The sequence below is a fragment of the Notolepis coatsorum genome (assembly GCF_963971535.1).
Source record: "Notolepis coatsorum genome assembly, chromosome: 15".
Lineage (NCBI taxonomy): Eukaryota > Metazoa > Chordata > Actinopteri > Aulopiformes > Paralepididae > Notolepis > Notolepis coatsorum.
In genome coordinates, this window is record NC_140179.1 from 101,284,088 (window position 1) to 101,301,741 (window position 17,654).

The 17,654-nt window shown below is 44.6% G+C and overlaps 1 protein-coding gene across 1 annotated transcript in view; it reads left to right on the forward strand.

Annotated features, from left to right (window-relative positions):
• The first annotated feature begins 479 nt into the window (after positions 1-479).
• Positions 480-17,654, forward strand: part of LOC311241574 (nuclear apoptosis-inducing factor 1-like) — a 50,124-nt gene continuing 32,949 nt past the window's right edge. Inside the window, exons 1-2 of the mRNA XM_084330432.1 lie at positions 480-549; positions 13,417-13,746. Coding sequence (XP_084186558.1) covers positions 13,450-13,746 — 297 coding nt within the window. The 5' untranslated portion in view covers positions 480-549; positions 13,417-13,449. The remainder of the gene's footprint in view (positions 550-13,416; positions 13,747-17,654) is intronic.

Genomic DNA, 17,654 nt, shown 5'->3' on the forward strand with positions numbered 1-17,654 from the left:
TCTGTTCTGTGCGCAACTGAGGGAACATGTATGCGCGTGCGCGGGAGCGTGTAACCAGTTCCAATATTACGACTGCACCACTGGTAGTACACGACTAGGGTTGCCATCTTTCACTAATAGAAATAAGGGACACCTGTTTATTTCGGTGTTAGGGTTGTGTTATTTAATTATTATGAGGAGCCAGCCCCCCAAACAACTGAAATGCACCGTTAGCCTAGCTTAGCCTCAGTCACTGGAAGTAGGTTCCTCCATTAGCCTAGTTCCCAACGTCTTCCTACTCCAAGAAAATGGGTATGTATCTGCTTGTCTAACTCCAGGGTAGATGGCAAATAAGCGAATTTCCCAAAATGTTGGACTTTTCCTTTAAGTGAGTTTGTACAAAACCAGGGCCCTCATCATTTATCAATAATGCGTAGAAAGTGTTCAATTTTTGTTCATCGTATCTGTCTTCTGCCAGACTGCTCAGGAGCCTCCAAGCAGGGTGTCTATGGTGACCAGGGAGCCCCCGCCCACCGGCGCCCCCCACCCCTCCATCTCCTGCAGTCCCTGGTGAGGGGCCACACACACACACACACGTGCACACATAGAGCCCAAAGGGTGCTTGAGCACCTGCCTTTTTGAGCCTCATAAAAAAAGTGCCCCTAAAAAAAAACGTTATTTATTTTTTGCCTACGCATATAGACTGCCCTTCCAACTGAAAAATGTCAGGATAGAATCTAAAATATTAGGTAAAGAGAGAGAGATGCCCCGTATTCCATTGCAGTTTGCACGGCCTCCTCAGCGTGCCTCTCCGCGGACCAATATATTTTATGCATGATGATGATAGAAACCGCTGTGGCGCATACAGTTGAATGCTGGTATTACACTCATTGAGGGACACGAAGAAGTCAAGTCCGATGGGATTTGGGAATCTCAAATACAAATCGGGATTGGAATAAAAAATGCATTTGTATTAAACAATACAGAATATACAGCACTTCTTGGGGTCTGTAGGGTAAGCACTTATTTCCTCCCCCCTGAACATTTATGGAGATGTGGGCCTTTTAAGTCAGTGATAAAAGTGTCTTTCAAGGATAGGTGAGCTCCTGCACTGATTATTATAGTTCAATATTCAATATTTGATCACCAAAACCCCCCAAAAAGCATAAAAAGCCCCCCGCCCCCCCCCCCCCCCCGACCGAAAAGGGCCCTTAAAAATTGGGCTCGGTTAAAACACACACGGGTATAGTGCCCTTTTCAGCCTTTGAGCACCTGCCCCTCTAAAGTCCTGTGCACGTCCCTGGCCACACACACACACACACGGATCTGACGTCGCATCGCTGTCAAATGCTTTCGTCTGTAGATGTGGATCCGTGTAGATTGTCTTATAAGGCCATGTCCCCACGTATCTGGATCTTTTGCCAAACGCAAATTTTATTCCACGTTTGGGCCTTTCATCCACACGTAAAGGGTGTTTTCAGAGACATAAACGGAGATTTTCTCAAACGCATTTTAAAGTGAAGATTTTCCAAAATATCCGTTCAGTGGATCCGTGCAGCCACTGTAAACGCATAGTCTTCTAGATAAACGATGACGCCACAGCTCACTACGCATGCTCAGACTGTGGCGGGCCGTAAAATAATATCTGGCCCGTCAGATTGTTTGGCGAATATTACTTTACTATTTCTCTAATATATATATCAGACCGACTATAGGCTAGCTAGGCTATATATTTCAGCTATAATGTCCTAACAGAGAAACTACCACCACCTAAAACATCCTTATTACACCTTGTTTTATCCATATAGGCAGTAGCGCTTTGAAGTAATAATAACTTCGGTGGACTTGGTGCTGAAATGTCATTCAAACTATCCTTACTTATATATGCGACGACGGCACCACACATGAACAGTACAATGCAATTAATGAATGTCTTGTTGTTATTAGTATATATATAGTTTGTGATAAGGACTCGCCATATTTAGTTTCAGAATCCGGAGATTGTTAGCCCCTTTCGTGACTGTGATGCACCGAGTGAATCCACTGTCACTTGTTCCTCAATAGGACACCAACCTAGACAAAAAAGGTATGTATCTTCTTGTCTAACTCCAGGGAATATGTTAAATAAGCTAATTTCCCAAAATGTTGGAGTTCCCCAACTCCAACATTTTGGGAAATTAGCTTATTTAACATCTTCCCTGGAGTTAGACAAGAAGATACATACCTTTTTTGTCTCTGTGCGTGCATTTTAGCTTTGGGAATAGATGCTCCGTTAGCATAGCTTAGCTTCATCACTGGAAGTGAGGCAGGACAGTAGCCTTACAGTGCCTTACAGTGTATTGCAAGGTCTGACATTGACCAAACTTGATATGCATGACCTTGGTGGGCTCTAGGTCAACTCCTGAAAAGGGGGTCAAAGTCAGACTTTGCAATCAAAAGTTAGGGGGCTAATAACCCTTGCCATAATTTCAGTGCGCTCCACTAGACTGGTCTCGCCCTCTGCTGGCGCGTGTGTGCACTACACTCAAAACTCTGTTTCACTGTTATAGAAACTGAAGCGCATCTGTGATTTTGACGGTGATGGACGGTATTGATTTTCAATACCGTCGGGATTTCTAAATACCCTGGTATACCGTCATACCGCCCAAGCCTAGTTAGAACCAGTCCTTCATGGTAAATCTAGGTTGGTTTCCTATTGAGGAGCAAGTGACTGTGGATTCACTCGGTGCATCACAGTCACGAAAGGGGCTAGGAGATTGTGATCTCAACATTGACATTGTATCTCTCCGTCGCCCAGTGCGCAGAAGTAAAGCATTGAATCGTGATATATCTAGATTGGTTGTTTCCTCTCGACTACATAATCCTCCGCTATATCTATCTATTTATCATCTATGTATGTCAATATAGCCAATGGAAATTCTAGGAATGGTCATGTGGGCTGGGTGAACCAATGGACAATTCCTATCGTTTCTCAGTCGTCCTGACCGCTCGTACCACTATGGTATTTGGGATATCGCTTATCGCCACCTACTGGCCCGCATGCTTGTTGGAGCAATTTATATGCGTTTATGCGTTTGCGTCTGGATCCTTTTTTTTTTTAACACTCGTGTGGACGAGGATTTATTTTTAAACGGAGCCTGAGAATATTCGTTTGGCAAAAGATCCAGATACGTGGGGACATGGCCTAAGTGTGGTATACTTTCTTTGCTCTCCTGAAACAGGTTTTTCACACAACCGGTCCCAGCATCCTCTCCATTATTAACAGCTCCCTGGCAACTGGTACTGTTCCATCCTGCTTTAAACATGCAGTAGTCCAGCCCCTATTGAGAAAACCAAACCTTGACCCCACCCACCCAGCACAGTAATTACAGGCCCATTTCCAAGCTTCCTTTTCTGTCAAAAATACTCGAAAAGGTTGTTCTGTGCCAATTGTCTCCATACCTGCACCAGAACAGCATCCTGGAGACATTTCAGTCAGGGTTCAGGACTGGCCATAGCACAAAATCAGCCCTCCTTAACACTTTCACTGCCCAAGTGTAATTTCTTATTAGTCCCTTGAATGCCCACATCCACTCCAATGTTAACGTTAATATCGCCTAATCTATGTTTTAAATTATGGCTATGTGTCTAATCTGCCCGTCGCTTATCAAAGACTCGTTTTCCAGTCAACATTGTCAAAGCAGATTGTTTTTTTATCTCTTCATTTTTCGTGTTCTACCATTCTGAAAAGCACTCTGTTTCACTGAAAAGAAGAGATTCCCTGATAATCGCCTTTTTCTGGAATATTCTAGAATGTTGTCATTTGTCGGCCTATTTATGAATGAATCATTTTATTGATTCAACGTGTATACAGTAAAACACATATTCCCCGCGGCTCCGAGAGTCCAGCATGAAGCTGGTAGATGCCGGCTGCGTGAGTGAGAAGTAAAATGTGGAGTGCAGGTTTTTTTTTTTTTTTTGCATTGAGTTCAATCCAAAAGGGTGAATTACCACCTGGGAGACGATAGGGGGCGCTTTTTTCACATCTGAGCGCCTGAGGTACCTGAATTTCCAACGGTCGACTCGGTTGATGAAATATGATTTAAGATCACTAAAAAAAAATAGAAAAAAACGAATATTCCTGTGAGTGGGCATTCAACCCGGGGGGTAATAACACGAGAACTTGTGGGTGGCATTCAAAGTGTAAAGTGTCAAATTACCTACTCCTCGCCGCTGACAACCGTGACTGCTCTGTTTTAATGCTGCTTAACCTCAGTGCAGCTTTCGACACTGTTGATCACACCATTTTATTAGATCATCTCCAACATGTGGTTGGTGTCAGTGACACTGCACTAGCATGGTTCTCCTCCTATCTCACAAATAGAAGCTTTGCTGTCAACATCGCCAACTGCTCCTCCCCCTCAACCTCCCTCTCCTGTGGGGTCCCGCAAGGGTCCATCCTTGGCCCGATCCTGTTCTCCCTTTACATGCTACCCCCTGGTTCAATCATTCAGAAGCACAACATCTCTTTTCACTGTTATGCTGACGACACACAGCTTTACGTTTACCTGAAACCTAACAACCAGTCTCTACTTAACAGTCTCATATCCTGCCTGGATGATGTTAAATGTTGGATGGCACAAAACATTCTACAACTAAATCAAAACAAATGCGAAATAATCCTCTTTGGTCCCCCAGACGCTGTCACCACCCTTACCAACAGCCTTGGCAACCTGTCCTCCCTGGTCAAGCCTTATTTTTTTTTTATCAAATATTTTTATTTTCTTTTCTTTTTTCCAACATGAAACAAAACATATCACAATACAACAACAACAATACATAAAAAGACTTACTCAACACCACATGACAAGACAACTACTGATACAACTGTACAGTGATCATCCTAACATGGACACTCGCTCGTTCTCTTCCCCCCCCCCCCCTCCCCCCGCTCACCCCAGGACCTCAACATGAGTCACACTCATAATACATCACAATACATCACTCAGCAAAAAAAAAAAAAAAAAAAAAAGAATCTAAACAAACATTTCCAAACTTATATGCGTTCCCTCAACTTTGCCACTGTAGCCAACCAAATTACGATATCAGATTCCCTAACCCCTATAACACGTGCCGTGGATATCTCCAAATAGATCACGTCAAGGTAGGTGAGAAACCATACCTTTGGACAGAGTCTATCTGGATGAAACCAACGTGAGGCAATCAATTTTTTTGCGGCTGTGAGGCCGGCCAAAATTAGTTTTTTCACCTGTATAGAGGTCGGTAATTTAGAGAGATCATTCAGTAATAGTACAGAAGGAGATACAGGTATGGTTAGAGAGAAAATGTCTGAGAGCTGATATGTAACATTTTCCCAAAAAATCACAACAGGAGGGCATTCCCAGTACATATGCATAAATGTACCTGTGGCGCCACTTGGACACAAGGTACACAGAGAGTCAGGTCTGAGACCCATTGAATTCAATCGTCTAGGGGTTAAATAAGTCCTGTGAATAAAATTCAGATGAATCTGTTGGTGATCTGGGTTGTGTGAGGATAACCGAACATTTTCCCAGACTGCATCCCAATCAAAATCTACATCCAACTCCGGAACATCCTTTCTCCAAATCGTATCCAGGGGGAGCTCTTTATACGAGGTCATGAGTAAATGGCGATAAAAGTCAGAGACAAAGCCTCTCGATGTCTCCTTGTCATAAAAGAACTTGTGAAAGCGGTGATGCACTAGTGGAGCATCCCATGGCACGCCATGAGCCTTCAGAGCTGCTCTTATTTGTAAATAAAAGAAAAAGGAGGTTCCGGGGAGATCATATCCGTTGGATATATCCTGGAAAGATCGGAGGCCAGAGTTATCAAAGATATCCCCCAATGTGTGGATACCTTTCTTTTCCCATCTAGGGTACCTAATAGGTTGTTGTTCAATAAGGAGAAGATTGTTATTAAATAGAGGGGAATGCGTGTGCCATTGATGGCGGTTTGTACCCACTTTCTGAGTGTCACGCCAAGTTTGGATCACATGTGTGATTAAAGGGCCAAATCTTAATTTACATTGTTTAATTGATATGTTGGTATACACAATATCCTGAAGTCTATATGGGGACACCAACTTCTCCTCCAATGGTCGCCAAGATACAGCTGCTTGAGCATCAAACCAAGTGATCAAAGGTCTCAGAGAGAAAGCCTGAAAATAATATTTAAAGTCTGGAAATGCTAAGCCCCCATCGAGTTTACTCCTTTGGGCAGTTGATCTCTTCAAGCGCGGGCGTTTATTGTTCCAAACGAATTTATACGAGGCAGAGTGCAATTTCTGCCAGTAACCAACAGGAGGAGGTAACGGGAGCATGGAGCTGATAAAGTTAATTCTGGGTAAAATATTCATTTTAATTATTGACGCACGGGCCTGTAATGAATTTTTTAATTTGGACCATCTGTTAAAGTCATTCGTAATCCTGTCACCCAAGCTGGAGTAATTATACCTTACCGTCTGGCCTATAGTGGGGAATATTTCAATCCCGAGACATTTAAAGTGCTCCACCATAAGCATGTTTGCCGGTAAGATGGTAGCCTTCGCAGGCTCATTAAGTGGAAGAAAAGCAGATTTTGGCCAGTTGATCTTAAAGCCGGACAGGCTGCCGAATTCATCTATCACGCCGAGCAGATGAGGTAGAGAGATGGAGGGATTTTGCATAAACAGGAGTACATCATCTGCGTATAAGCTAATATGATGATGTGTGCCCTGAATTGAAATAGGAGACATAATTTGGGATTGTCTTATGTATTGAGCTAGGGGTTCGAGGGATAAAGCGAAGAGTCCGGGACTAAGAGGACAACCCTGTCTAGAAGAACGCGAGACAGAGAAGAGTGGCGAACAGAACTTTCCCGTTAAGATCATGGCCGAAGGCTCAGTGTATAATACTTTGATCATATGAATGAAACCCTCACCCAACCCCATCCTTCTGAGAACTGCCCATAAGTAAGACCACTCCAATCTGTCAAATGCCTTCATTGCGTCCAAGGATATGACCGCTGTAGGGGCTGCAATATCCTTGCTGGCATTGATCACGTGCAGTAACCGTCTGATGTTGTCAGTAACCAGGCGGCCTCTTATGAAGCCGGTCTGATCAGGGTGAACTAGAGATGTCATGTGCTTTTGAAGTCTGGTGGCTAGAACCTTGGCATATAGCTTAAGATCGGCTCCGAGGAGACTTAGGGGCCTGTAGCTGCCACATTCGGTGGGGTCCTTATCCTTCTTGAGTAAAACAGATATAAGCGCCATATTGACATCTCTAGAAAAATTGCCCTCTTTGATTGAGTGTAAGATCATTGAGAGTAATAAGGGGCCGAGTACATCCCAGAATGCAAGATAGAGTTCCGGTGGAATGCCGTCCCATCCGGGAGCCTTGCCCCGTTGCATATCCGCAATCGCCTCTCTAAGTTCAACCAGCGTGATAGGTGCAGCTAACAACCTAGCACTATCTTCTGAGATCTGTGGTAGATTGATTTGATCAAGAAAATCCTCCAGCTTGGTATGATCAAAGACCACCTCTGACTTGTACAGATTGGAATAAAAACAACGAAATGTATCATTAATCTTTTTTGGGTTGGTGGTTACCTCCCCCTGTTGGTTCTTAATGGAAGGGATATCCGCAAATTGCTCACTGGCACGTATCTTCATAGCTAATAGGTGACTAGGCCTGGAGGCGTGAAAGTAGTAGTGCTGTCTTGTTCTGTGCATCTGAAATTCAGATTGTTGTCTTAAAATAGAGTTAATCTCTTTTTTCACTACCTTAATTTGAAGCTCCAGTCGATTAGAGTAGTTGTGCTGCAAGGAAGAGATCAACATGGCTTGAAGCTTTTCCAGTTCCTCTAGCTTGGAGAGACGTCCCTTGCGGAGATTAGATGCAAAGAGAGTAGTGTTACTTCTGATAAATCCCTTAACCGAATTCCATAGGATTCTGGGGTCCTGTACAGAGCCAACATTAAACTGTAGGAATTCAGTGAGCTTCTCTTTAAATTGCAAGTTAAACTCTCCGTTTTTCAGAAGTGTTGAGTTAAAACGCCATCTAGGGGCACGGGATGTTATTTTACTGAGTGAACCTTTGAGGAGGATACCTTTGTGGTCTGAGAGTGCTATGGGCACTAAGTCAACATCAAAGCTATCAAAGAGATGTGGGGAAGAAAAAAACATAATCAATTCTGGAAGAGGTCTTATGTCTCGACGAGAAGAAGGAGTAATCCCTCGCAGATGGGTTGAGCAAACGCCACATATCAATTACCCCTGTGTCCTTAGACCAGGCCTGTAGGGCTGTGGTAGCTTGCTTCTGATCAGAGTTTTCCGTGTGATTGGATCTATCGATCAATGGATCCCAAACTGCATTAAAATCAGCTCCTACTATTAAAGAGTAATCAGGTAGTTTCAACATAGCTGAAGTTAGTGCAGCATAAAAGTTAGCGTCATACAAATTAGGGGCGTATGCAGAAATCAGCGCAATTTTCCGGTTAGAGCATTCTATTTTAGCAATAGTGATTCGACCATTTGCATCAGACCACACATCTAACAGTTTAATATTCAAATTTTTCTTCGCCACTATGGCTACCCCTCGGGTCTTGGTGCCAAAAGAAGAAGAACTTATGTTATGATAAAATTTATTTGCCAATTTTGCATTATCCGCCAATAAAAGATGAGTTTCACTCAGCAAAGCCAGATCCACTTGCTTCCTCTTTAGCCACGTTAGTACACTTGTGCGTTTATGTGGTATATTGAGAATGGTCAAGCCTTATGTCAAGAACCTAGGTGTCATTTTTTATCCACAATTTAAATTTGACAGACAAGTGAACTCAGTGGTAAAGGCATGTTTTTTCCAACTACGCACCATTGCCAAACTCAAAGCCCTTCTCTCCCCTGCAGACCTTCAGAGAGTCATCCACGCCTTCATTTCATCTAGATTAGACTACTGCAACTCCCTCTATATAGGCATTAACCAGTCTTCCATGTCCAGCTTACAACTGGTACAAAACGCTGCTGCCAGACTGTTGACCGGAACCCGCAAGAGAGACCACCCTTGCCTTGTCCTTGCCTCCCTTCATTGGCTCCCAGTACGCTACAGGATAGATTTTAAGGTTCTCCTATTTGTTTTTAAAGCCCTTAACACTTTGACGACCGTTCGGTGCCGTCTAATATGGCGCTAGAGGACCAAGGTTTGTCAACAAACCGATGTGTCTTTGTAGAGCTATATCTATACTTCATAGTATTGCTATCTGTCCATTCTCATTGTCACTTGAGTTCATAAAGAGTCCCTTCAAAATGGCTTAAAGAAAAAAAAATCCACCAATAGGTTGTCATTTTATAGCGCCGTGAATATAAGCTTTATCGCATATTTCGTCTCATATATTTTCTGGAAAGCTACTTATAGAGCTAAAGGCTACTAACGTTATATTCAACAGCATTTCTGTTGTATATATGCAAATGAAATAACACGAACTGCTTATCATCCGGACTATCCCATAGCATCTATGGATGAAAGGGGAACGTCGATTAGTATTATTGATTACCAATAGAGTGTTCGTGGAAGTAGCCACATTCACTGATCGAATGCTTGCGTCTCACAACAATGTCTAATCCGGCTGTAATTTAGGTGAATAAGGTCTTACCGTCAGCCCGTGGGATACCCTACAGCATTTCCCCGTTATCGACCGGCATCTGGTAGATCGATATGTCCATTGGTTGATGATAAATCCCCTTATTCCATGGTGAGATCTGTGATTTGAAACGTGATACACAGTGCATGATGTTCGCTTGGGATCAGAGTAATGATACTCTGTTGGAGGGTAAAAAAATAAAGAAATCCATTCGCCCACAATGATACTGCAGTGGAGCGATGGCGCCCCTAAGAGGATCTGACCGGTATTGCATGTTGCAGATTCCACAGAGTCGGGTAGATCTGCAGAGTCGATCGGCGATCTTGATCCGGTTATTAATAGGGATGCCCCGATCGATCGGCCACCGATCGTTATCGGCCGATAATCAGTATAAATATGCGATCGGTGATAGGTGATAATGCTTTATTTTCGCCGATCGTCAAAACCGATCACACCGGGAGCTGCACACAGTGCTGCGCGTCTGCTCTCGAGTCCAGCCCCTCCCGCACGCATGTAAACACGGGTCTAGTCTAGTCTATTGGGACCTCCATGAGCTAATGTTAGCTACCGTTACAAAATGACCCTGTCAACTATTCACTTTTAGTTTAATACATGATGAGGCATTGTCTAACCGAACGGTATCTAGCCGGCTAGCTACTGATAGCTCATGATATCAACAAATGCTCCAGCAATAGTCTAGTAGAGACGTGTATGATAGCTCTGTTAGCTCACGTTAGCGCAAGTTAGTTCACTGTTCAAAACTAAATGTCCCATTGAACTAAAATATACTAAATATTAACGTTATATATCCGGCTAGCAGTAGCTACAGATAGCTCCTGATATCAATGTCTTATAACACTGATTCGACGCGTATTCGAGCTGAGGGCATGTTGAATGTGATATGACCACACTCCACAGTAACGTTATACCAATAGGGTCCAGCTGCAGCGCAGGAGAATCCTGGCCGTAGCTCGAGGCTACTTGAGTATAGGGTCCAGCTGCAGCTCAGGAGAATCCTGGCCGTAGCTGGAGGCTACTCGAGTACACACAGACAGTGGAGCTTGTTGCGTGGTGGCGATGTCTCGCAGATAATACAAGTGCAAGTCTAATTATATAATATATATATTTTATAAAAAAAAAATATATATTTATATAAAATAATTAAAAAAAAATTTAATCAAACGATCGGATCGGTATCGGCCGATATGGCTCACGACGATCGGTGATCGGTATCGGTGGCAAAAAACGTGATCGGGGCATCCCTATTTGTAATCTTGTTTTTAGCGCCTTTGAGGTGCTTTGGTACCATGAGGTGCAAGCATAGTCGTAGTACCTTTGTATGAGTGCTCCTGTCAGAGTCTTCAGGGTATTCTTGTTTACCAGAGAGGAGATCCGGTACAAGAATCTAGTTCGTTGGTTGACTTTTTTTATTACCTTGGATGCCATGCCATGCCATGCTAAGGAGGCAGCGCTAGAAAGCAGTAGTTTGTTTACAAAGATGTGTAAGAGAGGAGGATTCGAGGGATTCCTATAAAGGGAAGAGGAGAGACTGCAAACTGAAATGACCGGATCTGTAGTGGGGCTTTCAAGTCCACTCTGGTTCAGGCTCTTCAGGTGGCGATGGGGAGATGCCCTTGGAGATTAGGAGAAGGCAGTTAATGGCAAATTATTGGGCGAGTCTGCAGGGACATGGGGACTCTCACCCGACTAAGGGGGTTCTGAGGGATTGCTGGGAGAATGGGAAGGGTAAGAAGCAACATTTTGGCCGGGTGGGGCAGGGAGTGGCGGTGGAGTTTGGAGTGGGGGGTCTTAATATAAGCCCCTTGGTGGTATATCCAGCCGTGGCTCCGTGGATGTTAGAATGGCCTGAGGTGGATTGGAGGATGATTGAAGTGAAGAGGTCAGGGGAGAGGGTGGAGGTGGTTAGTGCTTGTGAGGGATTGATGCATGAATCGTATGGGGACTTTACAGCGGTATATACAGATGGTTTGAAGGATCCGGAGACTGGGGTGACAGGGTTTGGAGTGGTGGTCCCAGGGAGGGGCGTGGCGGTAAGCAGGAGGACTACGTACGGTCTGGGTGTGTACACGGTTGAGATGGTGGCTGTGCTGGTGGCGCTGAGGTGGGTGGGGAGGGTGGTGATGTGTAGTGATTCATCATCGGTGTTGGCTAGCCTGAGGTCTTTTCGATCCAGTAGCCGGCAGGATTTGCTGTATGAGGTTTTGATGAGTGTGACTAGGTGTGTGAGCCGAGGGAAAGAGGTGAGATTTTTGTGGGTCCTGGCGCATGTAGGAATGTAGGAGTGAGGGGAAATGAGGATGTGGATGATTTGGCAAAGGGGGCCTTGAGGAAGGGGGCGGTGGAAATGCAGGTCAGGGTCAGTAAGGCTGAGGCGAAGGGGATGATTTGGGAGAGGGCAGTTCAGATGTGGCAGGAGAGATGGGAGGGGGGGGTAAAAGGGCGTCACTTCTTTCAGGTCCAACGCAGTGTTAGGGGTCGGGAGGGGGGTAGTTTGAGAGATAGGAGGGAGGAAATAGTGTGGATGAGGTTGAGGCTGGGGCATTGGGTTTAATAAAAACCTGAAGCTGGTGGGGAAGCATCAGAGTGGGCTCTGTGAGGGGTGTGAGGAGGAGGAGGAATCAGTGGGGCATGTACTGTTAGTGTAGGGCTTATACGGTGCAGAGGAGAGAGATGGAGGGAAGATTGAGGGAGATGGGGGTTAGGGAATTGGAGATATCGGAAATACTGAGTGGGGGAGGGGGAGATAAGGTGAGGGTGGTGATGGTTTTTTTTGAGAAATGTGGGGGTGTATGATAGGGTTTGAGGGAAAGGGTCAGAGTTGGAAGTTAGATAGAAAGTTGAATTATACGTGATTCAGAGAGTGGGGTATATAGTATAATGTAGATGGAGGTTGACAGGGATGGTGAACAGTGTGGTTGTAGGAAGTTGTTTTGTAGGTTAGGTAGTTAGACTAGGGGTTAGAGAGGGGAGACTGGAAGACTGGCCCGATCTCCGGGTCGGTAGGTGGCGGTAAATGCCCCAATTATGGTGGCCGTCCGCCGTAAAACTCTTGTTTTTAGCGCCTTTGATGTGCTTTGGTACCATGAGGTGCAAGCATAGTCGTAGTACCTTTGAATGAGTGTTCCTGCCAGAGTCTTCAGGGTATTCTTGTTTACCAGCGAGGAGATCCGGTACAAGAATCGAGTTCGTTGGTTGACTTTCTTTATTACATTGGATTTGGTTTGATCTCTCTCTCTCTCTTTCTCTCTTTCTCTCTTTCTCTCTCTCTTTCTCTCTTTCTCTCTCTCTCTCTCTCTCTCTCTCTCTCTCTCTGAGCATTGCATTGCTTATAGTTGTCAATTGTGTCGGTCAGTTCATTGCAATTTTTTACAAGAATTTAGTTCGTTGGTTGACTTTTTTTATTACCTTGGATGCCATGCCATGCTAAGGAGGCAGCGCTAGAAAGCAGTAGTTTGTTTACAAAGATGTGTAAGAGAGGAGCATAAAAACGTATTCGAGGAATTCCTATAAAGGGAAGAGGAGAGACGGCAAACTGAAATTACCAGAATGGAGAGACATATCAGGAAAGTAAAGATGAAGATGCCCCCCCCCCCCCCACCTACATAATCAAAACAAGCATGTGTAAGAGACAAAAAGAGAGCGGAGAAACCTTCAACTTTGTTTACAGACTTTATTAAATTATATATTTACATTACTACATTTCTAGTGTACAATTGCTATCCATACAGCCTAACTGAACATTTTCATCTGCTTTAAATTATGATCTTATGGACTTTACAGAGCTGTGTCCAGTGAAGATGTCCCAGGGAAAGAATGACCTCAGTGACGGCCCCACCAAACATGAAACGCAATTACACCGAGACTGAGGTGGAAGTCCTCATCACAGAGGTGGATGCCAAGGCGGGGATACTTTTTGGTTCCCTCAGCCTTGGCATAACCACCAAGAGGAAGAGTGTTGCGTGGGAGGCAGTCACCGACGCTGTGAATTCGATTTCCCCGCAGCAGCGAACTGTTGCGGAGATCAGAAAAAAATGGTTTGATGTGAAACTGACGGCTAAGAAGCGCCTGGCCGATTATAGGAAGAATGCCAGTGCGACTGGCGGGGGGCAGGTATGTCGTATGTCAATCATATATGATATATCTGTTTTGATGAATTGAAAATGGGGGACCCTGATGTAAACAAGACGAAAGTATTTATCTGATCTGCATCCCCTTAACAATTGTGTGTATTGAGCTGTACTGTATTGTACCCATTCTGCAACCTGTTAATACAGTCTTTCAATCAATTCAATTCAGAGTCAGAGTGAGCCGTCCCCGCTGGACATGCGGATTGCCAGCATCATCGGGGACGAGATGGTGGGAGGCATTGTACGCACCACCGACACCGACACCTACGATGTGGCTGGGCCATCCAGCCAACAGGTGGAAGGTAATAATATAATATACACTTCATTTGTATAGCACATTTCATACAGGAATTGTCACATCAGTAAAGAAGACTGGCATAGAAATAACTTTGTCGTCAACGATTTTATTGAGGAACATGACAAGAATCTTAATTAAATTGCCTATTCATTCCACAGCACAGGCAACTCGGCTGAGTTGCTCTTGACCGTCGATCCCGTCGACACCCAGGAGGAGCAGGAGGCGTCCTGCAGCCGACCCCCTTCGGCGCGCAGGGGGTAGAGGGTCCACCCTGACCCGGTCCTTACGGGGGCCGTGATGTCCAATCAGGAGACCACCATCACCCTCCTGAGCGACATGAGGGACGAGCAGAGGCTCACACGCCAGACTCTGGCTGAGTACCTGCCCCAGCTGGTCGCGGTCCTGTCGGGCATCGGTGACAGTCTCCAGAAAATTGCTGAAAAGGATAAATAAAGACCGTAACCACTTTTGGCGTTGGTGTCATTATTATAATTAAATAATTATTAGCTGGATGAATGCCTTTTTTCGTTCCGTTCTTTTGAAGTTTGATTGATACCCTGCATGCACGGTAAACTGAGTGTCATCTGGTCACTTTTAAACTGTCAGCTACTTTTATTCAACTAAAACTGTAAAATGCAATTCAGAAATGGTTCCAATTCATTAATCGGCTCAATTCGATTTCAAACGACAGTCTTTTCTTTTTATGTATAGGTTACTAATGATTACTTAATTAATATGAATTAACCCAAATCTCAGTTCTTACAGTGCATGGGGTAGACTTACTCAAAACTGCTCTATGATCCTAGCTCTTGTCAGCATTCCAGTGGCGTTTGGAGGTGGCTGTTCCACGTCTGGCATGGGGTCGTCAGGTAGTTCTGGGTCTAGCAGCGGGATGCCATGCCTGATGGCCATGTTATGGAGCACACTGCAGGCCACGATGATGTTGCAAACCTTTTCAGGCCGGTACTGCAGTGTGCCCCCCGTGCCAGACAGGCAGAGCCACCGACCCTTCAGGAGACCAATTGCACGCTCCACGGTGACTCGTGTGCGTGCGTGCGCCCGGTTATAGGTGCGCTCCTGTTGGGTGGTGGGGTTGGTCAGCGGCGTCATCAGCCATGGCTTCAGTGGATAGCCACGATCCCCTGCATTAAAAGAGATATAATTTAATTACAGATACCAGTAATAACATTACAATTTAATTAAATATAGGCCTAAATGTGTAACACTCACCAATAAGCCACCCGTCTTCAACAACCCCAGCCTGGAGACTAATGCCCACAGAGCTGTTCTGCACCACAAACGAGTCGTGGGTTCCTCCTGGCCACCGGGCAACGACATTTAGGAGTGCCAAACGGGCATCGCAGATCACTTGGACATTTACCGAGTGTAACCCCTTCCTGTTAACGTAATTGAATTAATTTTGTGATGGTGTTTTGATGGCTATGTGTGTGCAGTCTATTGCTCCAATTATGTTGGGGAAACCGGCGATGGTGTGGAAAGCCCTCTTGACCTCGACCTGCTGTGCGTGTGTGTATGGGAATTTGATGTAGTCGGGGGTTTAGGGACATGATGGCATCCAACACTGTGGGCATGATCCTGCTGAGTGAGGGTTGGGAGATGCCCGAGCGATCTGCGATCTCCCGCTGAAACGTCCCGGTGGCCAAGAATCCCAGGGTGGAGAGGACTTGGATGTGGACGGGGATGGCATGTGTGCGCCTTGTTTGGCGCTCAAGTTTCAAGTTTCTTTAATAGTTGTCATACAGAAGTACAGAATACTTTCATACAAAATGCTTCTTACTGTTACTCCAATGCGGGTCCCAGATTCTGGCACAGGTCGAGCAGGATTTGCCTGGGGAAGCGGAATCTGCTCATGAGCCACTCTGTGCTCTCGGCAAACAGGTCTGCCCTGTCCCTGAAGACGCGCTCCCTGCGGAGCGCACCATGGGCCATTGCCAAATCATGCAACAATGCAAGGACTGCGTTATCCATGGTGAATACATTCTGAAATCCATGTTCCAAATGTAATTTATAGGGTTTGCCGACGATTACACTCATGTCGCTAATTTAATTACGGGTCATACAGAACACCTGGGTATATTGAAACTCTTGATTGATTTTCTTTCAATCTGCGCTCCAATTGGGTCGTTGTTGGTCAGGGACGATTCTAGCCACGCATGGCTTCAGTGGATAACCGTGATCACCTGCATTTAAGTGATATTTTGATGACAGATATAATAACATTACAATTTAATTAAATAAGATTAGGCTTGAGTCATGCGTTCCTTATCAGCCAACAACTTATCGGCCAAATGCAACGTTAACCATCCTGCATCCTACATTCAGAAATTAATGCTATTTAGGGTTTGACAATAATTACACTACTATCGCTATTTCACAATGAACTATAATGAATTACGGGGGTCATACAGAACACGCGCCAGTGTCTTATTTCCGCGTTGAAACTAATGCATGAACTGAGGAGCGCTTATGCCGTAGTAACGATATTCTACCACTGGGCGTCAGCTAAGCATGCTCAGAGCTGTGCGTAGACATAAGCACGAAGTCAAGTTCAAGTTGAAATTGATAAACCCCACACTTTGCTTAGAAATGGTCGTACGCACGGCTTAAGAACATATCTGTGCGTACGTCACGTTGATACATGAGGGCCCAGGACTCCAGGGTTGACTCCTCCACTCCAAAAACATTTTTTAAATATTTTTTATTTAACCTTTATTTAACCAGAAAAAGTCTCATTGAGATTAAACATATTTTACAATTGTGTCCTGGCCAAGATATGGAGCAGCACAGTTACAATTTCACATTTACAGACGAAAGCAACACAGTTACAATTTCACATTTACAGACGAAAGCAATAAAATAAAAACATATAGCAATTAAAACAAACAAAAACAAGGACAATTCACAGAACCATTCAGTCATTCAAAACATCTGCAGCCAGATGTGCTGGATTCCATATAACTTAGAAGTGTTTTTAAAAGCAACCAATCAGGCCTACCCCGGAAGTAACTTACATTTGCTGAACAGCTAGGCGGCCTGAGCGCGTGTAGCTTTATGCCAAGCAAGCAGTGCAAAAATTTACCGTAGTGGCGTGCAGTAATGCGCCTTTCATTTTCCGCCGCCCAGCGCCCAGGTCGCGCGGAAATAGGCTGTCTATTGCCATTCTCTTTGACAAACTCTAACCTTAACCAGCTCCTTAACAGCGCCTAAACTTAACCGTTCTAACCTTAACCAACTCCGAAACAATGCCTAACCTTAACCTTAACCTTAACCATGCCTAACCTTAACCATAGAAATTATATTGCCATTCTCTTTGACAAACTCTAACCTTAACCAGCTCCTTAACAGCGCCTAAACTTAACCGTTCTAACCTTAACCAACTCCGAAACAATGCCTAACCTTAACCTTAACCTTAACCATGCCTAACCTTAACCGGCGAAAGAATACACGTTAAAAAAAAATCACGTTAAAAAATATTTTCGATGGGATTCGAACTCGCCAGCAAACGAGCCATAGGATCCACAGCCATGTGGCCTTGCCAATTGAGCTATTTCTAGATACTGAATAAGGGGCGG